Here is a 21450-nt window from a genome sequence, read left to right as displayed (position 1 = left end):
CGAGATATTTTTTACGAAAGGCAACATTTTATTAGAGGTCATGTTAATCTTATCGCACCAAGCGGACGCTGTGATGGGCGTTTAATATTTTTTACAATAATCGTTTGTTATAAAGGTATTTTCACCACGATTCTTGTTAAATCATAGCTTACACCTTTTTCAATCGTTTGCTGCTTCTAGTTGTGCAACAGCGTACGAAGCTTTTAATGGCGACTTATGCCATTTCTGCATTATTGAAATTAAAATTAAAACTACTTAATCACTATTTAATCCCATAAAGAAGACATTTTTGACTAAATTTAATATTTTGTTGGAAGTTATAGTATATCGCATCGCAATTTGATATCGAGATTTGTGTACAATACAATGCACGTGCATTCTAGGTTATGCTAGTATCAGCTAATTAATTTTGTTCTCGTCATAAAATTACTTAAATCGTAATGTAGATGATTTCAATTTGATATCTAATGGAAATTATAATGTATTCTTAACTTTTAGGTCTTTCAAAACATGCTATTGGATGATGGTGGAAATGAAGATTTGGCGGACACACCAATTACAGCGAGAAATATTCTACGAGTTGGAAGTAATGCGAACAAAAATGTCTGTTCTTATAAAGGTTGTATTTTAGTTGGCTCCCACACTTAAATGCGACAGGTTTATAGAGTAGTGAGTTACCGTCCTCATTATACATATCTATGAACCTGAAGCATTGGAGTTTGGGAGCCAATTGAAATACAACAAAACAACGTTTCATTATCTTGCAAGATTGGATGCTGTGAATACAATAAAAGTGTTATTTTCACATATTTTCATTCGAAATTTAAATATACATCTTAAACTTATTTATAAATTTATAAATATAATATATTTTTGCTATGTTCTTTGTTTTATTTTTACATCACATAATTATGTACTTGATATGTTTATCATTTCAATATTAATGCAAAGCAAAGTTAGAAATGGCATAAATGAGGTAGAGAGTCGAACGACGAGCATCTTGTCTCCCAACTGATGGATTTTGTTCATCACATAATATAATCGGTCAGATTTCTTAGATCAACAAGATTCTCTAAAGAAAAACAATGTATCGTTCAACAAATTACTTTGTGAATGGTTTCCTAACCAGAGTTGCTATCAATGATTCATAGCATGGCTTGGGCATCGGTGGGGGGGCAGCCAAAGCTCTAGTCTGGGGGCCCGGCACCAAGATCAATTTTTTATTGTGACGAAATTGACAAGTGTCTCCGTACTTCGTAGTTATATTCAAGTAGTAATTTGTCGGTGATAATTTGGCTATAATTTTTACACATGACTTTTATTTAAAACTTGTGAAAATATATCAGGTGAATCTCAATTTTATTACTCCTTAATGTGTATTGTGAAAAACATTGATGAAACAAGTTTTAATTTCAATTTGGAAACTTATTTTTGGGGGGTGTCTTGAGCATGCTAGTCCGGGGGTCCGGCTTGGGATGTGCAGGCCATGAACCATAGTAAATAATATGATGAAGGACATCAAATATCGTAAAGAAAAATTAGCTAGGAATTAATACTACACGCATGGGTGAGGGAGAGTGGGGGCTCTCCTCAAAACTTGCAACCATAGAAGTAGAATGCATATAATGGTCATTGTTAACAAAAGTATCGTCTAAAAGCGAGCCATCGAAGAGAGAGACGAAGTTTAGCAAACAATGAACAAACTCTGCCGCGCTGAGTTTTTGTAGCAACATTTTTGGAGGTTGAGAGCGATTCTATGCTTGAAGCAAATCAGTTGACACAGCTAGGTTTCCTTTCCTTCTATTCCTTTCACGGTGGAGCTTTAACTTAAAAAATGATCCCTTGGGAGTTGAGCAGAGCTAAGTTAAGCTAGAAACAATTTCTCTCTGCTCGCGGTAGAACCTCGGCTTTAATTTATAGTGATAAATTGTTTCTCTTTAATGAATCTTTTGCTGATCTCAGAAATCTGACCGACTGTATTACGTCGTACACAAAATCCATCAGTCAGGAGACGAGATAATCGTCGTGACATTCTAAATTCTCATCACTGCACCAACTCCTTTACCAAACTATATTTTTGTGAAGCTTCACCTCATTTATGCCATTTCTAGCCGTACCGGTATACACAGTACCGGTCTCCGTGACGAGACAATGTTTTTCTTTAGAGAATCTTGTTGATCTAAGAAATCTGACCGATTATATTATGTGATGAACAAAATCCATCAGTTGGGAGACAAGATGCTCGTCGTTCGACTCTCGACCTCATTTATGCCATTTCTAGCTTTGCTTTGCATTAATATTGAAATGATAAAGATATACACAAGTACATAATTATGTGATGTAAAAATAAAACAAAGTAAATTGCAAAAATATATTATATTTATAAATAAGTTTAAGATGTATTCAATTTCGAATGAAAGTATGTGAAAATAACACTTTTATTGTATTTACAGCATCCAATCTTGCAAGATAATGAAACGTTGTTTTGTTGTATTTCAATTGGCTCCCAAACTCCAATGCTTCAGGTTCATAGATATGTATAATGAGGACGGTAACTCACTACTCTATAAACCTGTCGCATTTAAGTTTGGGAGCCAACTAAAATACAACCTTTATAAGAAGAGACATTTTTGTCCGCATTACTTCCAACTCGTAGGATATTTCTCGCTGTAATTGGTGTGTCCGCCAAATCTTCATTTTCATCATCATCCAATAGCATCTGTTTTCAGAGACCTAAAAGTTAAGAATACATTACAATTTTCATCACATATCAGACTGAAATCATCTACATTACGATATAAGTAATTTTATGACAGGAACAAAACTAATTAGCTGATACTAACATAACCTAGAATGCACGTGCATTGTATTGTACACAAATCTCGATATCAAATTGCGATGTGATATACTATAACTTCCAACAAAATATTAAATTTAGTCAAAAATGTCTTCTTTATGGGATTACATAGCGATTAAGTAGTTTTAATTTTAATTTCAATAATGTATAAACGGCATAAGTCGCCATAAAAGCTTCGTACGCTGTTGCACAACTAGAAGCAGCAAACGATTGAAAAAGGTGTAAGTTATGATTTAACAAAAATCGTGGTGAAAATACCTTTATAACAAACGATTATTGTAAAAAATATTTAACACCCATCACAGCGTCCGCTTGATGCGATAAGATTAACATAACCTCTAATACAATGTTGCCTTTCGTAAAAAATATCTCGCTTGTGATAGAACCAAAATCAGAGCTAAAACATTCTGAAGTTATTCGTAGGGGATTCGTATGCTTTTTATTTTATACTAGTGTTTTTACCCGGCTTCGCTCGGTATTTGTAATATAAACCGCTTAAACATGGCCAATCTAAAAGTAAACATTTTATTAAATTTATTTGAATATTCATTTGTTTGGTGATGTCACGGATTTACGAACCAACATTACATATTTTCTTATGTAGGAATCTCGTCGTCGTCATCGTCATCGAAACCTTCGAGAATATTCCGCAACAACAAAATACATCGAGCGGAACAGCGCCAAGCATTCCAGAAAATACTACGCCTCGACGAAAGCATTCCTCTTGTACGCATCAACAACTAAATGCTCGTACGACCACTTCCATCAAGCATTCCAGAAAATACTACGCCTCGACGAAAGCAAATTCCCCTTGTACGCATCAACAACTAAATGCTCGTACGACCACTTCCATCAAGCGTTCCAGAAAATTCTACGCCTCGACAAAAGTGCATTCCTTTCTTACGCATCAACAAACCACCACCATCGGTCAGGCGATTCCAGAAACACTATAAAAGGAGGTACAACCCAAACAACACCAGTCGACCCACAGCAGCAAGAGTCGACCAACAGCAGCAAGCGTCGACATACAGCTCCTGACCAGCCACCACTTCACTATACGGACTTGGAAGATCAACCAGCCGACCGAGCCAGCAACACACTGCCGTATTCAGAGACTTGCTGAACATAGCCGAATGCCGAGCCAGCGACACTCTACCGTATCCAGAGACTAGCCGGACATAGCCGAATGCCGAGCCAGCGACACTCTACCACATCCAGAGACCTCTGAACGACATACTTTTACCAACAATTAACCATACTTGTGTATACGTGTTACTACCAAATAAATACCACATTCAACATATAGTTGTATTAATACCGAACACAGACGAATCTGTCTACAATACATGGCGGACTGGTGGTGAAGAAGACCTTCACAATAAGACTAGTTCCCATACTTACATAGTTACAAAGTCTCTTTCAAAACTATATATTAGATACGAAGGATTATTCGATGAAGTTTGCGATTGTGACAAAATTCGACTTCCAGATTTTGAGTAGTTTCTAATCAGTATCGATTACTGGTCATGTTTCCATGTTTTAGAATAGAAATAATGAATAGAATGAATATAAATAATTATAAAAGAATCAGACACCTGGAAGTTGATCTGAAAGTATCAATCTTTTTCGTACTAAAAATGCGAAAGGTGTGATTTTCCCTGCGTAGCACTCAAACGTGTATCGAGAGCACTCTCTTAGCCAATTTAGTAATATGTGTGTATGAATCTACTTATATTTCTTAAATATGTAAATAAAGTCATGTGATAGACACATTTGATTTATTTTATTATCTGTTATTTGTGTCACTAGGTAAACGGATTACTAGTCAAATGTGAACCAGTCACAGGATATCCGGTCGCTCTAGATCGGTCACACGTGATCACCCGTTACACTAAAACTGGTCACGAGAAAACTGGTCACACCTTAAAATCGGTTAACCAGTTTTCTCGTGACCGATTTTAGGGTGTGACCAGTTTTCTCGTGACCGATTTTAGGGTGTGACCAGTTTTCTCGTGACCAGTTTTAGGGTGTGACCAGTTTTAGTGTGACGGGTGATCACGTGTGACCGATCTAGAGCGACCGGTTCACACATTGATGTATAATACACTAGATGGGCCCAGACGTGTTATTTTGGTCGGAGATCTTGTCTTCACTAACTGAGGGGTGCGGGGGGTTTAACTACCGGGGAAGTTGGGTTTTTTTCCCTACGACGCAGCGGTACCTACCTACCTACTAAGAGAAACTGTGCATGCGCCATGTATTTTGCATGCGCCAAAAGGGAGACAAGTATAACACGTGAGGGCGGATCTAGTATATTCTAGATCTATGGGTTCACATTTGACTAGTAATTACCGAACCGTGTCACTATGAGTGCACAGGTACTAGGTAGGTGAAGTTGAAATTAAGGCCAAAAGGTTGAAAAGTAAAGAGTGGGTTCAGAGTTGGCAGCAGTGTCAATGGAGGTGGAAGTGGTACAACTAGTGAATAACTGTTGTCGTATGGTTTAGATGCCGTTATAATGTTTGTTTACATGAGTAAAAAGGTAAATTCATTATTTTTTATTCTCACTATGTATAATTATTATGAAGATCGTCATATTTATAATACGATACTCTTTTTATACTAACTATATTATAAAAAGTCATACTTGTATTCGAAATTTCACTACTCGTTACTATGACAACACCCGCGAGCTCTTCGCACAATTTTCTTTATTATGTTCTGGACTAATACATATTTTTATTTTCATACTTTTGCCACTTCATTGGATACTTTTAAGTTTTCGATTTGTTTCATCGATGTCACAAATTAAAGTTAATCAACTTTTTAGATTGCCATACCGAAACATACATCCGTTAGCTGTTTGGCATGGAATCAGCAGTCCGGTTATATAGCGGTCGGAGGTGATGATGGAATGCTAAAAGTATTAAAGTTAGAATCTGGTAAGAATTTTTTGCACATTCAACTTTATACATACAAATGTTCGTACATTGTACCATGTCTGATCCCTTATGAAATAGGCGGTGGTGGAAATTTATCCATGAATTTAAGTCTCGAAGGTCACTCTGGTCAACTGCAGGTGGCCACATGGAACGAGATACACCAAAAATTAACTACAAGTGATCAACAAGGTGTAATCATTGTGTGGATGCTTTACAAAGTGTGTACTTATATATATATTTTTAATATGTATTATTGTTCAATTTTTCGTGTAATTATTTATTTATTTATACATTTAAGGGGTCTTGGTATGAAGAGATGATCAACAATCGTAATAAATCTACTGTCAGTGGTATGGCATGGAGTTCAGATGGTCAAAAAATATGTATCGCTTATGAGGATGGTTTGTTATTTGCCTTATTTGTATATATGTATGTAGTTTTGCGTGATTATCTTATTTCATATATTTGTTTTGAATTAGGTGCAGTGATATTGGGTTCTGTTGATGGATCTCGTGTATGGGGTAAAGATATTAAAGGACCGGGATTGAGTGCCGTTCAGTGGTCTCCCGATAATTCTTTGCTGTTGTTTGCGCTTACAACGGGAGATTTGCATTTGTACGACAATCAAGGAAATTATGCTGTACGATATTCTATCTCTGTTTTAACTATTAATTTTATAATTACAGTGTTGTAAAGCTTTTAGTTTATTTTAGATGTCTATTCCGGTTCAGTGTACTTCTATTCCAACACCAGTTGTAGGCCTAGATTGGTATTCGGGTCAAAATTTGCCAGAAAATCCCGCTCTCGCCATTTGTTATCAAAATGGGCGGATTCAGCTCATGAAAAATCACAACGATGATGGTAAAATAAACTTTGGATTATGTTATTTTTATTTTTTAAATTTATTTTTACCACTGTCATTATGGGATTGCCTCAAGGCGACATCTACGGCCAACTTTGTACGCATGTATGTACTATATGTACAAATATACTATATGTATATAGACCACTTTAAAGCCCTCAACATGAGGCCACCGACCCCCCAAACAAATACAGTCTGAGAGACCCTTTTTTCGGAGAACAAGACAGTTATACAGCTATATATATATACGAATGTACTAAGTATGTACTATATACCACAGCATAGTGCACTGGTAAGGCTATTGCGTTACATTGCATACCAGTAAATACGTTGTGGTTAATAAAAAAACACAGATCGACCGTCTCCTGTCATAATTTCCGACCTTTCTAGCTTAACCCTTTGACTGCTACAACAACGATAAATCGTTGTTTTGAAATCGGCGAAGATTGCTACGACGATCGTTGTTGACGTCATTAATTGTCGTATTTCAATACTTTCTTTGAGCCACCAGCGCATCAGTGGCACGAAACATTTTTTTTATATACGTATTTATATTTATTTTTCAATCAAGCTTTATAAATATTTATCAATTTTTTAAATAAAAGCTCTTCAATTTCGGGTTCATCGTCAAAGTAAATTTCGGGTTCGTTGTCAATGTCATATAAGGAGTTATTACTTGGGAATTGATTATTGTCGATAAATTCATTTTCAGAATCAGTAGAGCTGCTGATTTGTCGAGTTCCTCGGCGAGGAGCTATTATTTCGCTTTCATCACTTTCACTGTCCGATATCATTTTGCAGAGTTAAAATAAATGGCAAAAAACAATAGAAATCCGCTTTCAATTATATAGGTCACGAGACGTCACGAATTCGTGCAATCAATCAAATGCAACTGAAATGCATACAAAATGTTTATGATACATGTTGAAAAATTATTTGATTATTAGAAACTTCGCATCCTTGTGTGTCTCGCTCACACGTACACAATTAAAACCAAGAAAGAAAGAGAGAAAGACCGCTACCTGTTTCGAATATATCGCATGTTGTAAGGATACATCGATATCTAAAAATAGGTTATTGAAAAGAATAAAGCGTCGGAAAAAAATCGTCAAAACTTATTTAGTGTATATATGTAGGTATCTCTTTCGCACGCACGCATGTAAAAGCAAGACAGAAAGAGAGAGCACGAGTCCACGACTGCTTCTTAAAAATGTATATAAAGTATTATAAAAATTACGAGTGTTCGGCGAAGTAAGTATGTAAAAAAAATATTATATTTATTTTTTTTCAAAATAATTACAAATGTTAGCATTTTTCGCTTGGACATTGAAAAACCTCGTAGCAGCCAAAGGGTTAATTGTTGTGACAGATCCAATAAATCGGTATCCTCTCTTTCAGTTTCTAGCAAATTTGAGTTATTAGTATCACGAATTTGTTGAATCTTATAAATGCTCTACATTATATGTTTGAAAAATTTTAAGTACTTACATATATACAAATTTTAAGTACTTACATATTACAACAAGCTATGTTGCATAGTTGTGCATTGTTTGGAAATTAATTTAATTGATATTTGTTAATCTTTAGGAGTTATAATAATCGAGAGTGGATTAAGTGCTGTGAGTTGCTGTTGGAATCATAACGGTACTGTTTTAGCAGTCGCTGGAGTTAGCAATGACAATTTAAATGCTGTTCAATTTTTCACACCTTTCGGAGAAGTAAACCATTTTAATGTTTTTATGGATGGTAATCATTTTATCCACAGTTTTAATTTCAAATCTGTACATTTTATAGCTGTTGCGAACATTGCGAGTGCCTGGTGGAGGATTACGAGCGTGTGTATGGGAAGGAAAATCATTACGTGTTGCAATAGCTGTGGATTCATTCATTTATTTTGCCAATGTGAAACCGGACTACAAAAAGGCATATTATGGAAATACTTTAGCGTTCGCTTCCAATCAAAACACCGTAACGTTTTGGGATACGTCGTCAAACCAGGTTTACAATTTTAATTATGAAGTGTATGATTTTTTTTCAATGAGAATATCGAATACGATGAGGCAGTTTTACTTTTCAATTGAAATGGAAAAGTCAGATTCACAGTATTGGATGTTTGAATGCTTTTGTTTTACAATAGCTGTGTTTGTTACTTTTTAGTCATGGTCGAATCACATCTCCAACGTAGTGGACATGTGCGGAATCAATGAATTCTGCGTTATAGCCACTCCTCATTCTTTGGTAGTGTTTAACCAACAAGGCATTCAATGCGATGGTTTGTGATTGATGCAAACACGTTTTTTGTAGTTTCATTTAAATTTAACGCAAGGTTATGGTCTTCTATGCACTCTTCTTCATTTCTTATTTCGCACATGCATTCTTCTTTCTACATATAATTTTTTGTACTCAATTCTAAATATCAATTGAAATTAAATACATTTATTACATATTTTATATGTATGTAGTAAAATCTATTTGTTACTCATTGATTTTTATTAGAAAATTTCTATAATGTATGCTTTTCGGCTAAATGGGGTTTATTTTTAATCTGAAAAATAGAAATAAATGGTTTATACAATCAAATAGCTGGGGCACTATTGAGCCAATGTATTTTAATTTGAAATACTAATTGAATTTTCTTTCAACAGCTAAAATTACACCAATGGAAATATGTTATGTGTGTATGAATTCTAATGGAACCATTATTGCGGCATCTAAAGATTGTTTCATGTTGTGGTCGTTTTCAACTTCAAAAGGACCAGGTTATATATTATACGTATATTCACTAAACTATATTTAATTGGGTAATTTAGATTTGTACTTATTTTGGTTTTTGTTCGAAGGTTCGAAAGAACAAATATACTATTCCGATGGAACACCTTGCTTGGGTGAATTTCAAACATCTCAAGATCCGATTTGTTGTATCGCTTGTTCAGACACTCTTTTATTAGTGGCACGAGAATCTGGCGATGTACTCTCGTTTACGTTGCCCGATTTGAAAAATAGCCATCACTTCAAAATGATCACTAAGCCGTATAAAATTGCTATAAATTCAAATACAAGGTATGTGCATATTTATAATATTACTAGTGTTGTACCCGATGAAATATCATCACATGGGTATTGGTATATTAAGTTATTAAATAAAAAAAAATTAAAATAAATGTGTCGTCGGTCATTTGTTCGATCCCCACGTGGTCGAATTTTTTTCAAATACCTTTTAAATATATTTAATTGTTTAATATGAAAAAAAAATGGTAAAAACTACCTACCTACCTACATATAAACAATATAAAACACCGAGAGAAAAATTAATTGATTAATTAAATAAATTTTCAATAGATGGCGGTAAATTATCTGCCAAGCGGAAACATTGGTAGAAAAGAGTATATATAGAAGTTTTTTCTTTTGTTATTGTTTTCGTATATACGTTTTGGCAGAGGTTTAGCTGTGACATATGTATGTATGTCGAATCGAAACGACTATTATAGTACGACGAGCGTTATCTCAGACAGACAGACACACAGACAGAATAGCGATATTATGTATATATGATATTTATTTATGTATGTTTTTCTTAATATATTAATATTGACTACTTTTTTTTATAGCAAATTTTCTATAATTGATTGCAATGGTGGATTCTATATATTAGATATGGATAATAATTTATCGATGACAATTGGAAATCCTCTTAGAAAAGATGTATGGGGTATGCAGTGGGCTGCAGACAATCCTCAACTCATAGCTATAATGGAGAAGGCCCGCCTATATGTTTTAAAAGGTACTGAGCCTGAGGAACCACTACCTGCCAGTGGGTATTTATGTCAATTTCAGGTGTGGTATTAAAATTAATATTTTTAAATTTTTTTTATAAATGAACGTATAAATGAATTTGGTTTTATTTTCAAAGGAATTGGAAATAATATGTGCAAAATTATCAGAGATAAGTGAAAGAGGCGGATCTGAATATTTAGTAAAATTAGAGGTGAAGTCTCTCAGAGACACCAAACAATTATTGGAAAAAGTTGGACTTAAAGAGGCTGAAGCATTCATTCAAGACAACCCGCATCCAAAGCTTTGGTGGGATATACAAATTTTATGATATGCGAAGTAATGATGTTTTATGTTTAAAAATAACAATATTGCTTATTTTTAACAGGCGCTTATTAGCGGAAGCTTCGCTTAGGAAACTTGATCTCACTGGTGCTGAGCTAGCTTACGTTCGCTGTGGCGACTATTCAGGTATACAACTCGTCAAGAGACTTTCGGCTTTGAGAGGAACAGCGCTTCGGTCGGCCGAAGTGTTGGCCTGTTTTAAGCAATTTGATGAAGCTGAAAAAATATACCTTCAAGAGGATCGTAGGTAAATATCAGTCCGGTGCTGTATATTTAAAACTTTAGATTCTGAGGTTGGATAGTAATTTGATTTAACACACATTGTTTTTAATAAATAGGGATCTAGCAATAGCTCTACGCCAAAAACTTGGTCATTGGTTTCGTGTGGTTGAACTTTTAAAAATGTCCACCACTACAACAGAAGAGCAGTTAAAAGAGGCTTATAATAATATCGGACACTATTATGTTGATAGACAAAATTGGTATTAGAATGTGTTTTGGTTTTGATTATTTTTAATGTACACAATTTGATTTGTATATTTAATCTCATGATTTTTACATAGGACAAATGCACGAGAATATTTCACTATGGCTGGTAATCGTGACGGATTGATAAAATGTCACATTGCTTTGGACGATTTGGAAGCCTTAAAACTCTTGAATATAAGCAGCCCAAGAAACAAACAAATACTTTCAAAGGTCATTTCAATGTTTTTAATATAATTTAAATATACTTAATTGCATTTAATATGTTAATTGATTATACATGTGTCTTATATATAAAACAAATAACATTTGTTGTGTGTGTAATTCGTTTCTGATTGGTTGTCGTTAAATATTCATTTTATTTTATTCAATTAAATTTAATAAAAAAAACAAATGAATGCTATTAATATTAAGCGAAGCCATGTGAAATCACTAGTATGGTTATAAACACAAACTGAAAATTTTTGTAGTAGTATTATATATAAATACTGTTTTCAATCATATATTTTTTTGTTACTAATTTTTTTTATATTAATAGAAAAATTGTATACAGGATTCTAAATCATCACAAAATGCTGATCTATTAAACAGTAATGTGCCGACTACCCTAGCAACAGCCCTCCAGTTAAAAAATGCGGGAAAATTTGCACATGCAGCCTCTGTTATTTATAAGGTGAATAGCATTCATGTTTTATTACGTTTAAAATAATGCACAATACGTTATCAAATGTTTTGCGAATATAGTTAGCCGAATCGGAATCGGGAGATCGATGTTCACCTATTAAAATGAAGAAGCTTTACGTATTGGCAGGTCTTCTCTATCAAAGCTCTGGAGGTATGGAAGTGTATTTTTTATTATAAGATTAATGTTGCTAAAAGTGTTCAGCTCAATATTTTTCATATGAATTGTTGTAGATTCTACGAACAGCGGTAACTGCTGGCAAAAAGCTGGGTCTTGGCATTGGCTTCTACTGGCTCAAGCTGGAGCAATTGCAGGACAGGAAAAATCACTTCGCGCAGCCACTAGGTTGCGCAACAGACGCCCCGCCCCACCTCCAGGACCTGCTGCTCCCGCTACCCTTGCCCTTGCGGCTGCAGCTGCCCGTGCTTTCGCCACGTGTTCCGAAGCTTTCGTTGAATTGGAAGCTCTGCCTGTAAGTCTAAAAACGTGTTTTCCTCAACCGATGTATGTATGTATGTTATTACTCTAAAATGCGATTAATTATTATTTTGAATTTTATAGGATGGTGAGACCTATGCAGACTTAGCCGTGGAAATATTTAATAAACACGTTCCTATAGATCCTAAAGTTAATAGAGCCGAGTGTACGTCATGTAACGCGATGGTTTCAGATTGGTAAAGAATGATTTTCACCTTTAATTGTGACTTATTTTTAGTGAAAATATGATTTAATTTTTGGGTTATCCTTCAATAGGGCTACCTCTTGTCATAATTGCAATATGGAGTTTGCCGGTTGTGCCATCAGTGGGAATTCGATCCACGATCCTCATTTAGTATGGGTGTGCAAGCAGTGTCAACATACGGCAGCCCAACAAGAGATAGTTTTGAGACAAACCTGTCCAGTTTGTCACGTGTTGATCAAATAGGTTAAATTACTGATGTGAAATGATTCAATGTAATTTATTTTAGTTTATTTTATTTATAGAATGCATTACGATTCAAATTTTTTTTTAATGATTTTTCAGTTTTTGTGTATTTTTTTCTTATGCGGCACATTTGCATGTACTTTATTTTAGAATTATTTTTATTATTATGGAAAATGTGATATTTTGAAGAGAATTCAAATGTAGTTAATTCTTGAATTTAGTTAATTAGTGTTTTATATTTTTTTTAGTATTAAAATTGTGGAATATATTTTTGGCAGGTAATTCTGAAAATTTTATTTTCACAGAATACTTATCAAGATATAATTTAATACAACATTTAAATGTAAGACTTACATTGCCATTCAAGTAATTCATTGTTAAATTACTTTAGAAATATTAAATTGGCGATTAGTTATATTTTTCTATATTTAATTCAAAGTGTAAAGTACAAAATATTGGTATTATTATACTTATTTATTTTTTCAAGGAACTAGATTCTTTTAATTTAGGAAATGAGTACATAGTTATGTTTAATTCTTAGTTTGTGCTCCTTTGATCTCTCATTTTATTATGAACTCGGCACATAGTTTAAGCACAGCAAAATAAAACATTATAAACATTTACTGACAGTTTTATTTATTTGATTTACAAATTTAATGTACAACCACTTACGCAATACTGTGAGTATACAAAATGTTCAATGTTGCTCTTAACAATGTTTGTCTATGTTCAGTTATTATCGGGATAGTGGGAAAAACAGTAACACGTTTCATAAAAAATTAAATATATAAATTTGGCTTTGTTTTCAAAGCAATATTTTCACATTTAAGCTTTAAATCTTTTAAACCTAATTTGGGTACAATATATAATAATAGGATCTAATGTGCATTCACTCCTCGCAATCACAACACATACTTGTTAAAGTAAATTTGTTCCACTGTATTTAAATAAACATCAAAAAGCGATAATGATAAGAGATACGCTGAAGATATTTTACATAAAAGGATGATAAATCTGTCGACACAAATGAGGTATCATAAATTGTATTTAATTTACTAATACATATATAAACATTTACTGCGGTAACAATCACCAATTTTTAACATTAATAGTTTTTCCAATTTTATTTAGAGCCAGTCATTTCAGCGTTACAAAAACACCACACAACCGAATGATGTTGCCTATCAAATACCTTAGATTTATGTAATATATACGTATTTTTAGACTATATTAAACAATTTTGATCACACTGAATTATATTATTGTTTATATAATATATAAATTACTGATTTAATATATTTAAAAAGTTTTCGTAAAAATTATTTTAATATATAAAAGTCTGATCATACACAATCCAGGCACGATGAATGGGTGTTCTCGACATACAGTGAAAATTATACAACAAAGTAAAAAAGCATTATTCGTTATTAATTCAACAGCTACATAGTACACATTGATATTTAATTTTGAGACTACTTTGTTCGTGGATACTATTTAAGTAATCGACTAGTTTCTAACAATAAAAAGCTGAAAATGCAGAGTAAATTCACAAGAAAATACCGTTGACACAATATTATCATTGTGTACACATACATAAACTAAATACGTTAACTAAAGTTATGCATATTTCTGGAAATGCAATCTCTGATTTGGTCCAAAATTAAAAGAAAACAAGCGAAACTATTGACAGAATCTCTCATCAAGTATGTCGTATCTGATAACCAAAATTTTAACATTTGTATTGTATACTGATTGCATTAGAAGTGAAGTTTCAAAATATCGTTTATAGAAAATATAGAAAAGCATATATGTGTGTATACCGGTAAGTTTTCAGAAACGTGCACGATTGACGAGAGATTTCTGCATAATAAGACATGTCACAGCCACTCACATTCATATACATTACATATTCACGCATTCATCTATAATAATACAAAGTTGACACAAGTAATTTGTATTCATTAGTTTAATATTTAATTATGGGAGGGGGGAAAAAACGACAAAAAGAAAAATAAATCAAAGTTACATTTCACTTGACAAAACCCTCTTTTACAGTGTCGTCTGTGGAAAAGTTCAGCGTGTTGTCGATGATGAGGAATAGTTCGGGCGGATGTGGTATACGGCCCGTTTCCAACTTCGACCAGACTGGTATGTCGTTGAGCGATATTTCGAATGCACCCGAAGAAACCAGCTGACCCTCGATCGTATTAGACAAGAAGAACAGCATCATGCATGCATACAATTTATTTTCCATGCACCATGTCCACCATGGCGGTGGCGCTCGGTTGAATATGCCGAAAATTTGCGTATTGCTTAAAATACACAGTATCAAAAGCATCTTCGCTACACCCTGAAATTTCGAAGTTTGAATTGCATTATTCATTTTTTTTATATTGTGAAGGTTTACAGAATTACATTTGTGATGAAATTTATATTTATACTTACGATAAATCTCGAAAGATACATTTTGACTCCTGGTGGTTCATAATTGGAACCATAAACTGATATTTCTGGATACTTTTGTTGAATTATTCCAGCATAGTCTTCGAAAACTTTACGGTATCCACAAGAATAGCTAAAACAAAGATTTCATTGAATCAATTAAGAATATAACCAAATTTATTATTGTATTGTGTATATCAACAGTAAAAAAAAATAGTCTAAATTTGTTTGGGTCTTAACACTGAGCAGCAAATCACATTTTTTTCCCATGCTATTATGCGTTTATTTGGCCATTTTATCACCATATAAGGATTGATTTTTTTTATATCTCAATTTTTTTTTAAATCTAAACATACTAAATCGAGCTGTAAACAATTTAACATTTTTATTTATTTATACTTCGGGAAAGGTGACAGTCGATGGATCCAATTTTATATTTTCCCACGATGCCGTTATCGGGTTGTCCCTGGGCGACATCTACGGTATTAAACTTGTACATATATCAATTTTGAAGTCATATTCAAATAGTGGTGACATAGTGGGTAGATTGGTTTTTGCCAATTTGATGAGGAACTGTTTCAACAATGAAAGCAGATAAATTGACAAACTCTGATAGATCGACTTGGAGTTACAAATATTCAAGTCTGACCAGCAGCACTACAGACATTACTCGGAATAATTTTTTTTCGATTGAGGTCAACCCACGGGATCGAACCCGGGAACCTCTCGGTGGTTAGCATTAGGGCAACCATTAAGCCATGCCGCTTATATGAGTTAGATTTTGTAAGGAAAAAAACCACCGATGGGTGAATCTGATCGTCAATGGGCTTATATTTCTCAAAAGACATCTATTGATACAATAAATGCTTATTCAAATTCATCCACTAATCCTTTTCACTGAAATTTGTGAATGGAGGGTTCTATATAGGGTTGTGAGGAGCAGACGATTCTGTAGGGAATCAACGCACACGTGCATATGACCGATAATGACCAAATGCAACAAGTGTTCTCTACAAAAAATTTAGAAATAAGGACGAGATGTTGTCCTCGGTCAGTAGCAGTTCTTACAGCTATGCGACATAAGTCGAACTACCTATTCTCGGTATGATCCTTCACTCATCCTCTATATATGTAGTTGAAAGTAGCATAAGTCCACTTTTCTTAATACCGAGAAATATTCCGCAAAACATTCAATATAATTGTTTTGCGTTTAATAATATTTCAGCTTTTCCGAGATTCTGGACATATCGAATTAAAACAAGTGATAACAATTTGTGAATTAAGTCAAACGGCTACTTTCAAATATAACGGCTCATATACGTGTTTATCTTATGGATATAACAATAAACAATTTCGTTAACACTACACTAAGTTTATCATCCTTTCCAGTATACATACATACATAAAGTGGCGGCTTACCATACATGAAAATAAGCGCTTACTTGGAGCCCCCGAAATATGCCTTTTCTACCAAAACTTTAAACTTACAAATTACTATCATTGTCCACAATACTTCGTAAGCCAAGAATAAATGAAATTAATATAATTTATTCTTGTTATCTATTTTACATAGTATTTTAATATAATAGTGCCTATTGTATTCCAAAAACTGTTAGTGTTTCAAGTACATATATACTGAATAAATAAATAAAATATGGTTTTGAAAAATCCTTATACTGAAAAGCATATAAAAAACGATGATAACATTTTTCTACTGAAGTGGGGGCCTCAAATTTCAAATGCGCTTGGGGCCCCCATTTACTTGATCCGCTACTGCATACATGCATACTTACTCAATCTACAACTGACAGCACGCAGTCTCCACATGAGAACTTTAGTGCAATTTAATGTTTAGACGAAGGAACATGTTCCAGATATCGAGCCCCACTAAATGATTAGAATAATTTGAAGCATTCTCCTTATACTTATCGATGTCGAGGCTGTTGTATATCACATTACAATACGAGCTGTTTTGAATAATGTGCTGTGATTAAATGAGTCGATAGCGTATACAACATGCATAGGCAATGAGACTATCGACGAAGGACGTGGTGTGATTACGATAACGGTATAAATTAAAATGTGGATCGAAGAGTGTGGCAGTGTGAGTGTGGGTGTGTGTGTGTCAAATGTCAAACCAGTATAGTATGTTCATGGTGATGCGCGTGCCGAGGGTGTGGGGGGGAGTCAATTCGGGGCCGAGAGACGAAGCCGAGTCTGCGGAGACGGGAGTCCACAGCATCATCGTCATCGTCATCGCCATCGCCACCAGCGCAACTCCACATAGTCCTATTCCCGAGCGAAGTTGCATCTTCGATACTACTGTTGCACTCGACATGTCCACCTCGCCTAATGACAGCGACCGAACCGGCTGACTACCGACCACCAACCAACGACAGCTACACTAGACGGCCGTAACCAATCATTGCAACGACCATTGCCGACGACAACTTTTATTTGGTAATTGGACTATTCGTCACATTGGGGTGGTCACAAAGACAATTTTTGCCATAAAAATCGCGAATACACAATATTTGGCAATCAAGTTTTCGTTACTATGATAGTTATCGTTAGTATGATGGACTTTTCGGCTGCCAGATGTTCCGTTATAGAGATTTTAGTGACTTTGTGACGAGTAATTTGTGACCAGTAATCACCGAACCCTTTTATTTGCATTTGGTTAATTTTATTTTAACTTTTATTTGCATTTGGGACTTATCAAATGTGAATCGTTAACAGGATAACCGCCCGCATAAAAATCGCTCGCGCGGATCTCCCGTCGCACGAAAATTGGTTACACAGGAAAGTTGGTCGCAAATACTTTTTTTTTTACGAGATTTCTATTATTATCGACTAGATATATGAACTTCGCACGTTGATACGGACATACGAGTTCTTTCCGTCATTGTAGAATCGAAAATTATTAAAAAGTTTTTGCAACCAATTTTGCGAACAGTTTTCTTGCGGCCAACTTTCCTGTACGACCAATTTTCATGCGACAGGAGATCCGCGCGAGCGGTTATTCTGTTAGCGATTCAAATTTGACAAGTAATCACCGAACCTTGCATTTGCACTTCATTTCAATTTGTGCAAGATACATTTTTTTCAATGTCATTTTTACTATAGAGCTGAATATAGCACAGCTTCAACGATCCTGAATCGGGGTCGTTGACTTAATCTACGACCCCATAAAATTCAAGCCGTGCGATTGCATCGGTTCGGTGATTACTTCCCAAATGTGAATCGCTACCAGGATAACCACCGCTACGAAAATTGCGCGCGTGGATCGCGTGATCGAGATTTTTGTGACGTGTGTGAGATCGCTTTGTGCGGAATAATCACCGAACCCCTAACACTAATACTGTTGTGGCGGCTCGCTTATACGACATGGTCGAGTTTGGTTGCCTTCCTGCGAGTGGGGACCAACCCGGCTGGGTTCGGAGAGCCGCTACCCACTCTGTCTTCAGCTGTCATATAATAAACACGTGCATTAACATGCCAGTCGTCTCATTCGTTCATCCTCCATACTGTCATTATCAGTCAAATGTGGCCGATGAATGCTTTTTGCACAACAAATAGTTAACTATTGTCAATTTCTTAGAAAAGCCATGCTTTTTTGCTCTCTTGCTATGAACACCAATGAAGCGGTCTATTGTTATTTGAAAAGCACCCTTCCACGCCGATCTTTGATCATTACTGCACACCATCATTACTCCTTCAGTATTTTTTTCACCTTGCACAATCATCATTATTGTTATTTTATTTTACTTTGGTTCTAATAGGATCGGTTTTGTTTTTATTAAACAAATGGATTTGCGATAAAAAGCATGTATAGCTATATGAATGAAACGTTATGCTAAGCGTTGCTTTCGGATGAAGGTATGATTTTAAAAACCTTGACCTGTATTCACATGTCAACTTATTGAAATAAATTAGTGCTGTGGAAGTAGATGATTATAAAAACTACTTCAGAATGAACAAAGAAAAATTTAATATCACATAACAATTATTCACACGCCATTGAAGCGTTTTATTATGTACTTACTAACATACCTTTTTACAAGATTTTTTTATTTTTTATTTTTATGCTTTGCTTATTTTTGGTCAGAAAAGTGGGTGTTAGAACAATGATCAGAACTGTCAAATTAACCTATTCGATCGTGCGAATTTGACGTTCTCATTATTTTTTTACGAGAATTCTAGTCCTCAAATAAAGTTCGTCTTTTATGAATTTTTCTATTAATTTATATATTTCCATGTTTTAATATAGTTTTATGAAAATTAAATTGAATAGAATTTAAATAAAAAATTTAATTCAGTTAAAAATAGCGATGGCTCACGGTGGACATAATTGTTCTCATGCACACGATCATGATGAATCACCGGAAATGGGAATTCAGTATAGTTTATATGAAAAGATTGATTTTGAAAATCTCAATTGCTTAAATGAGTCCATAGAAAATTCAGGACGTGGAATATTTAAATCATGGGAAGAAAGACTTAATTTTGATAAGGTATTTTCGTTGACAAAAGCAAGTGAGTACAATTAACTACAAAAGCATGTTTCTATTTACATATGTATGCATTTATACATTATAGGTCGTCGAAAGTGATGCAGATGAAGAACTTTTGTTTAACATTCCTTTTACAGGCAATATAAAATTAAAAGGTGTAATAGTAATAGGCGAAGATTCCGAAGCTCATCCAGCACGCCTTAGAATGTAATTTTAATAATTACCATAGACATTGAAATCATATTTAAATATTATGTGTTCTTATACTGAACGTTTTTTAAGATTTAAAAACCGCCCAAATATGACATTTGATGATACATCAATTGCGCCCGATCAACAGTTTGAAATGCAAAGGGACACTTCAGGAACCTTAGAATATTCGACCAAGTACTTTGTTATTTTTTATTTTTGTCTTTATTCTTAATTTATAATTTAACATCGTTTTTATTTTAGGGTTGTGAAGTTTTCTTCTGTCACACATCTTACCCTACATTTTCCAACCAATTTTGGATCGGACAATACTAAAATTTATTACATTGGATTGCGAGGAGAGTTCACTACAGCTCATCGACATGGTGTTACTATTTGCACATATGAAACCACACCTAATACTTCTGATCACAAAACAAACGCTTTTGATAGTGTATCGAAAGAAATCCAATGATGAAATTCAAATATTAAATGAATTTATAAATACAATAAGTATTTAACTTTCTACAACTATCATTAATTAGTTATAATATTTATCACTCGAAGTCAAATTTTTTTATGAAATATAATTTAAGTCTAGTTTTGAAAATATAATTTATTTGAACATATAGCTGAAAAATGTAACAGTAGTTCTCATTATCTAATCTAAATAAGACTGAAAGTCAAATAACCAAGAATGACAAATAATTAAGTGGAACACAATAAAAAGGTTTATTATACCAAAAACATGTTTTTATTATTTGGACCTACTATTATCTTATATAATAATTGTCTAATGCGTGCGTGCGTGAGTACAAAGTACTCGCTTTTAACCCTTTGCCCGCGGCAATAAATATGGCGAACAAGCCCTGAACGCGGCACCTTTTTCGCGAATTTGGCAATCGAGTTTTCAACCTTAAATACATATTTTAATATTTACTCAAGTAACCAGATATGTTAATTAACACATAAAGTATTATTTTAAACAATAAAATACATAATATATCTCGTAGTTTTGGCTTAATTGTCAAATAATCATTCTTCATACAATTGAGACGTATCATCGCCATTGTTCAACAGACGTGACGTCACATAAACGAGGTTTCAGTATGGTTCCACAAAAACCAATTTTGACTGATAAACATATATTCATTTTAAGCAAATTGAATAGATGGCTTTCAACTCTCAGTAATATATTCAACCAATTTTGAACCCTAAAACAGTTGAAATAGCCGCATATAAGGCTCAAAATCTCGTGCAAAGTTCAGAAATTCTATGGAAGACAGCCGCGCTACAGACTTGTCGCGCAAAGCTTCCATAGAAGACGGCCGCGGGCAAATGGTTAACATCATGCTCAGTCTTTCTTTCTCCCCTTGGAATCGTATATCGTGGAAAGAGATGAGGCATATTAATTCGTTCATATGAGTGGCCGACA

At 34.2% G+C, this 21450-nt stretch overlaps 3 protein-coding genes and 1 long non-coding RNA gene across 5 annotated transcripts in view; 2 read left to right on the top strand and 2 right to left on the bottom strand.

Moving 5' to 3' along the window:
• The window catches only part of LOC143914647 (uncharacterized), a 403002-nt gene extending 398845 nt beyond the window's left edge, over nucleotides 1-4157 (bottom strand). Inside the window, exon 1 of the long non-coding RNA XR_013260840.1 lies at nucleotides 3956-4157. This is a non-coding gene — a long non-coding RNA (uncharacterized LOC143914647). The remainder of the gene's footprint in view (nucleotides 1-3955) is intronic.
• A 1117-nt stretch (nucleotides 4158-5274) lies between these two features.
• Oseg4 (intraflagellar transport protein Oseg4) lies at nucleotides 5275-13493 on the top strand. Its single transcript, XM_077434895.1, has 21 exons — nucleotides 5275-5399; nucleotides 5688-5799; nucleotides 5878-6017; nucleotides 6098-6200; nucleotides 6279-6439; nucleotides 6513-6660; nucleotides 8249-8379; nucleotides 8456-8659; nucleotides 8819-8933; nucleotides 9307-9420; nucleotides 9502-9721; nucleotides 10270-10495; nucleotides 10572-10741; nucleotides 10821-11024; nucleotides 11116-11259; nucleotides 11341-11476; nucleotides 11817-11936; nucleotides 12008-12098; nucleotides 12179-12417; nucleotides 12507-12619; nucleotides 12699-13493. The coding sequence occupies exons 1-21, from the start codon at nucleotides 5376-5378 to the stop codon at nucleotides 12868-12870; spliced, it is 3087 nt and encodes a 1028-aa protein (XP_077291021.1). The 5' UTR covers nucleotides 5275-5375; the 3' UTR covers nucleotides 12871-13493.
• SelT (selenoprotein T) lies at nucleotides 13486-17712 on the bottom strand. Its single transcript, XM_077434896.1, has 3 exons — nucleotides 17451-17712; nucleotides 15316-15445; nucleotides 13486-15220 (listed from the first exon to the last, which is right to left on the bottom strand). Exons 1-3 carry the CDS (start codon nucleotides 17648-17650, stop codon nucleotides 14900-14902), a joined length of 651 nt encoding a protein of 216 aa, XP_077291022.1. The 5' UTR covers nucleotides 17651-17712; the 3' UTR covers nucleotides 13486-14899.
• Nucleotides 17713-19414: 1702 nt separating this feature from the next.
• On the top strand, nucleotides 19415-20758 carry LOC143914620 (PITH domain-containing protein GA19395). Of its 2 annotated transcripts, XM_077434897.1 has the most exons (5): nucleotides 19415-19527; nucleotides 19632-19826; nucleotides 19912-20033; nucleotides 20109-20213; nucleotides 20280-20758. In XM_077434897.1, the coding sequence occupies exons 2-5, from the start codon at nucleotides 19644-19646 to the stop codon at nucleotides 20488-20490; spliced, it is 621 nt and encodes a 206-aa protein (XP_077291023.1). In that variant the 5' UTR covers nucleotides 19415-19527; nucleotides 19632-19643; the 3' UTR covers nucleotides 20491-20758. The 2 variants fall into 2 exon arrangements, with proteins under 2 accessions (XP_077291023.1, XP_077291025.1); XM_077434899.1 differs by lacking the exon at nucleotides 19415-19527 and having other exon boundaries at nucleotides 19631-19826; nucleotides 20280-20757.
• Nucleotides 20759-21450: the final 692 nt, after the last annotated feature.

This window comes from Arctopsyche grandis, chromosome 7 (assembly GCF_051622035.1).
Source record: "Arctopsyche grandis isolate Sample6627 chromosome 7, ASM5162203v2, whole genome shotgun sequence".
Lineage (NCBI taxonomy): Eukaryota > Metazoa > Arthropoda > Insecta > Trichoptera > Hydropsychidae > Arctopsyche > Arctopsyche grandis.
Note: the sequence above shows the minus strand (reverse complement) of the source record. Positions and strands in the feature narration are given on the sequence as shown.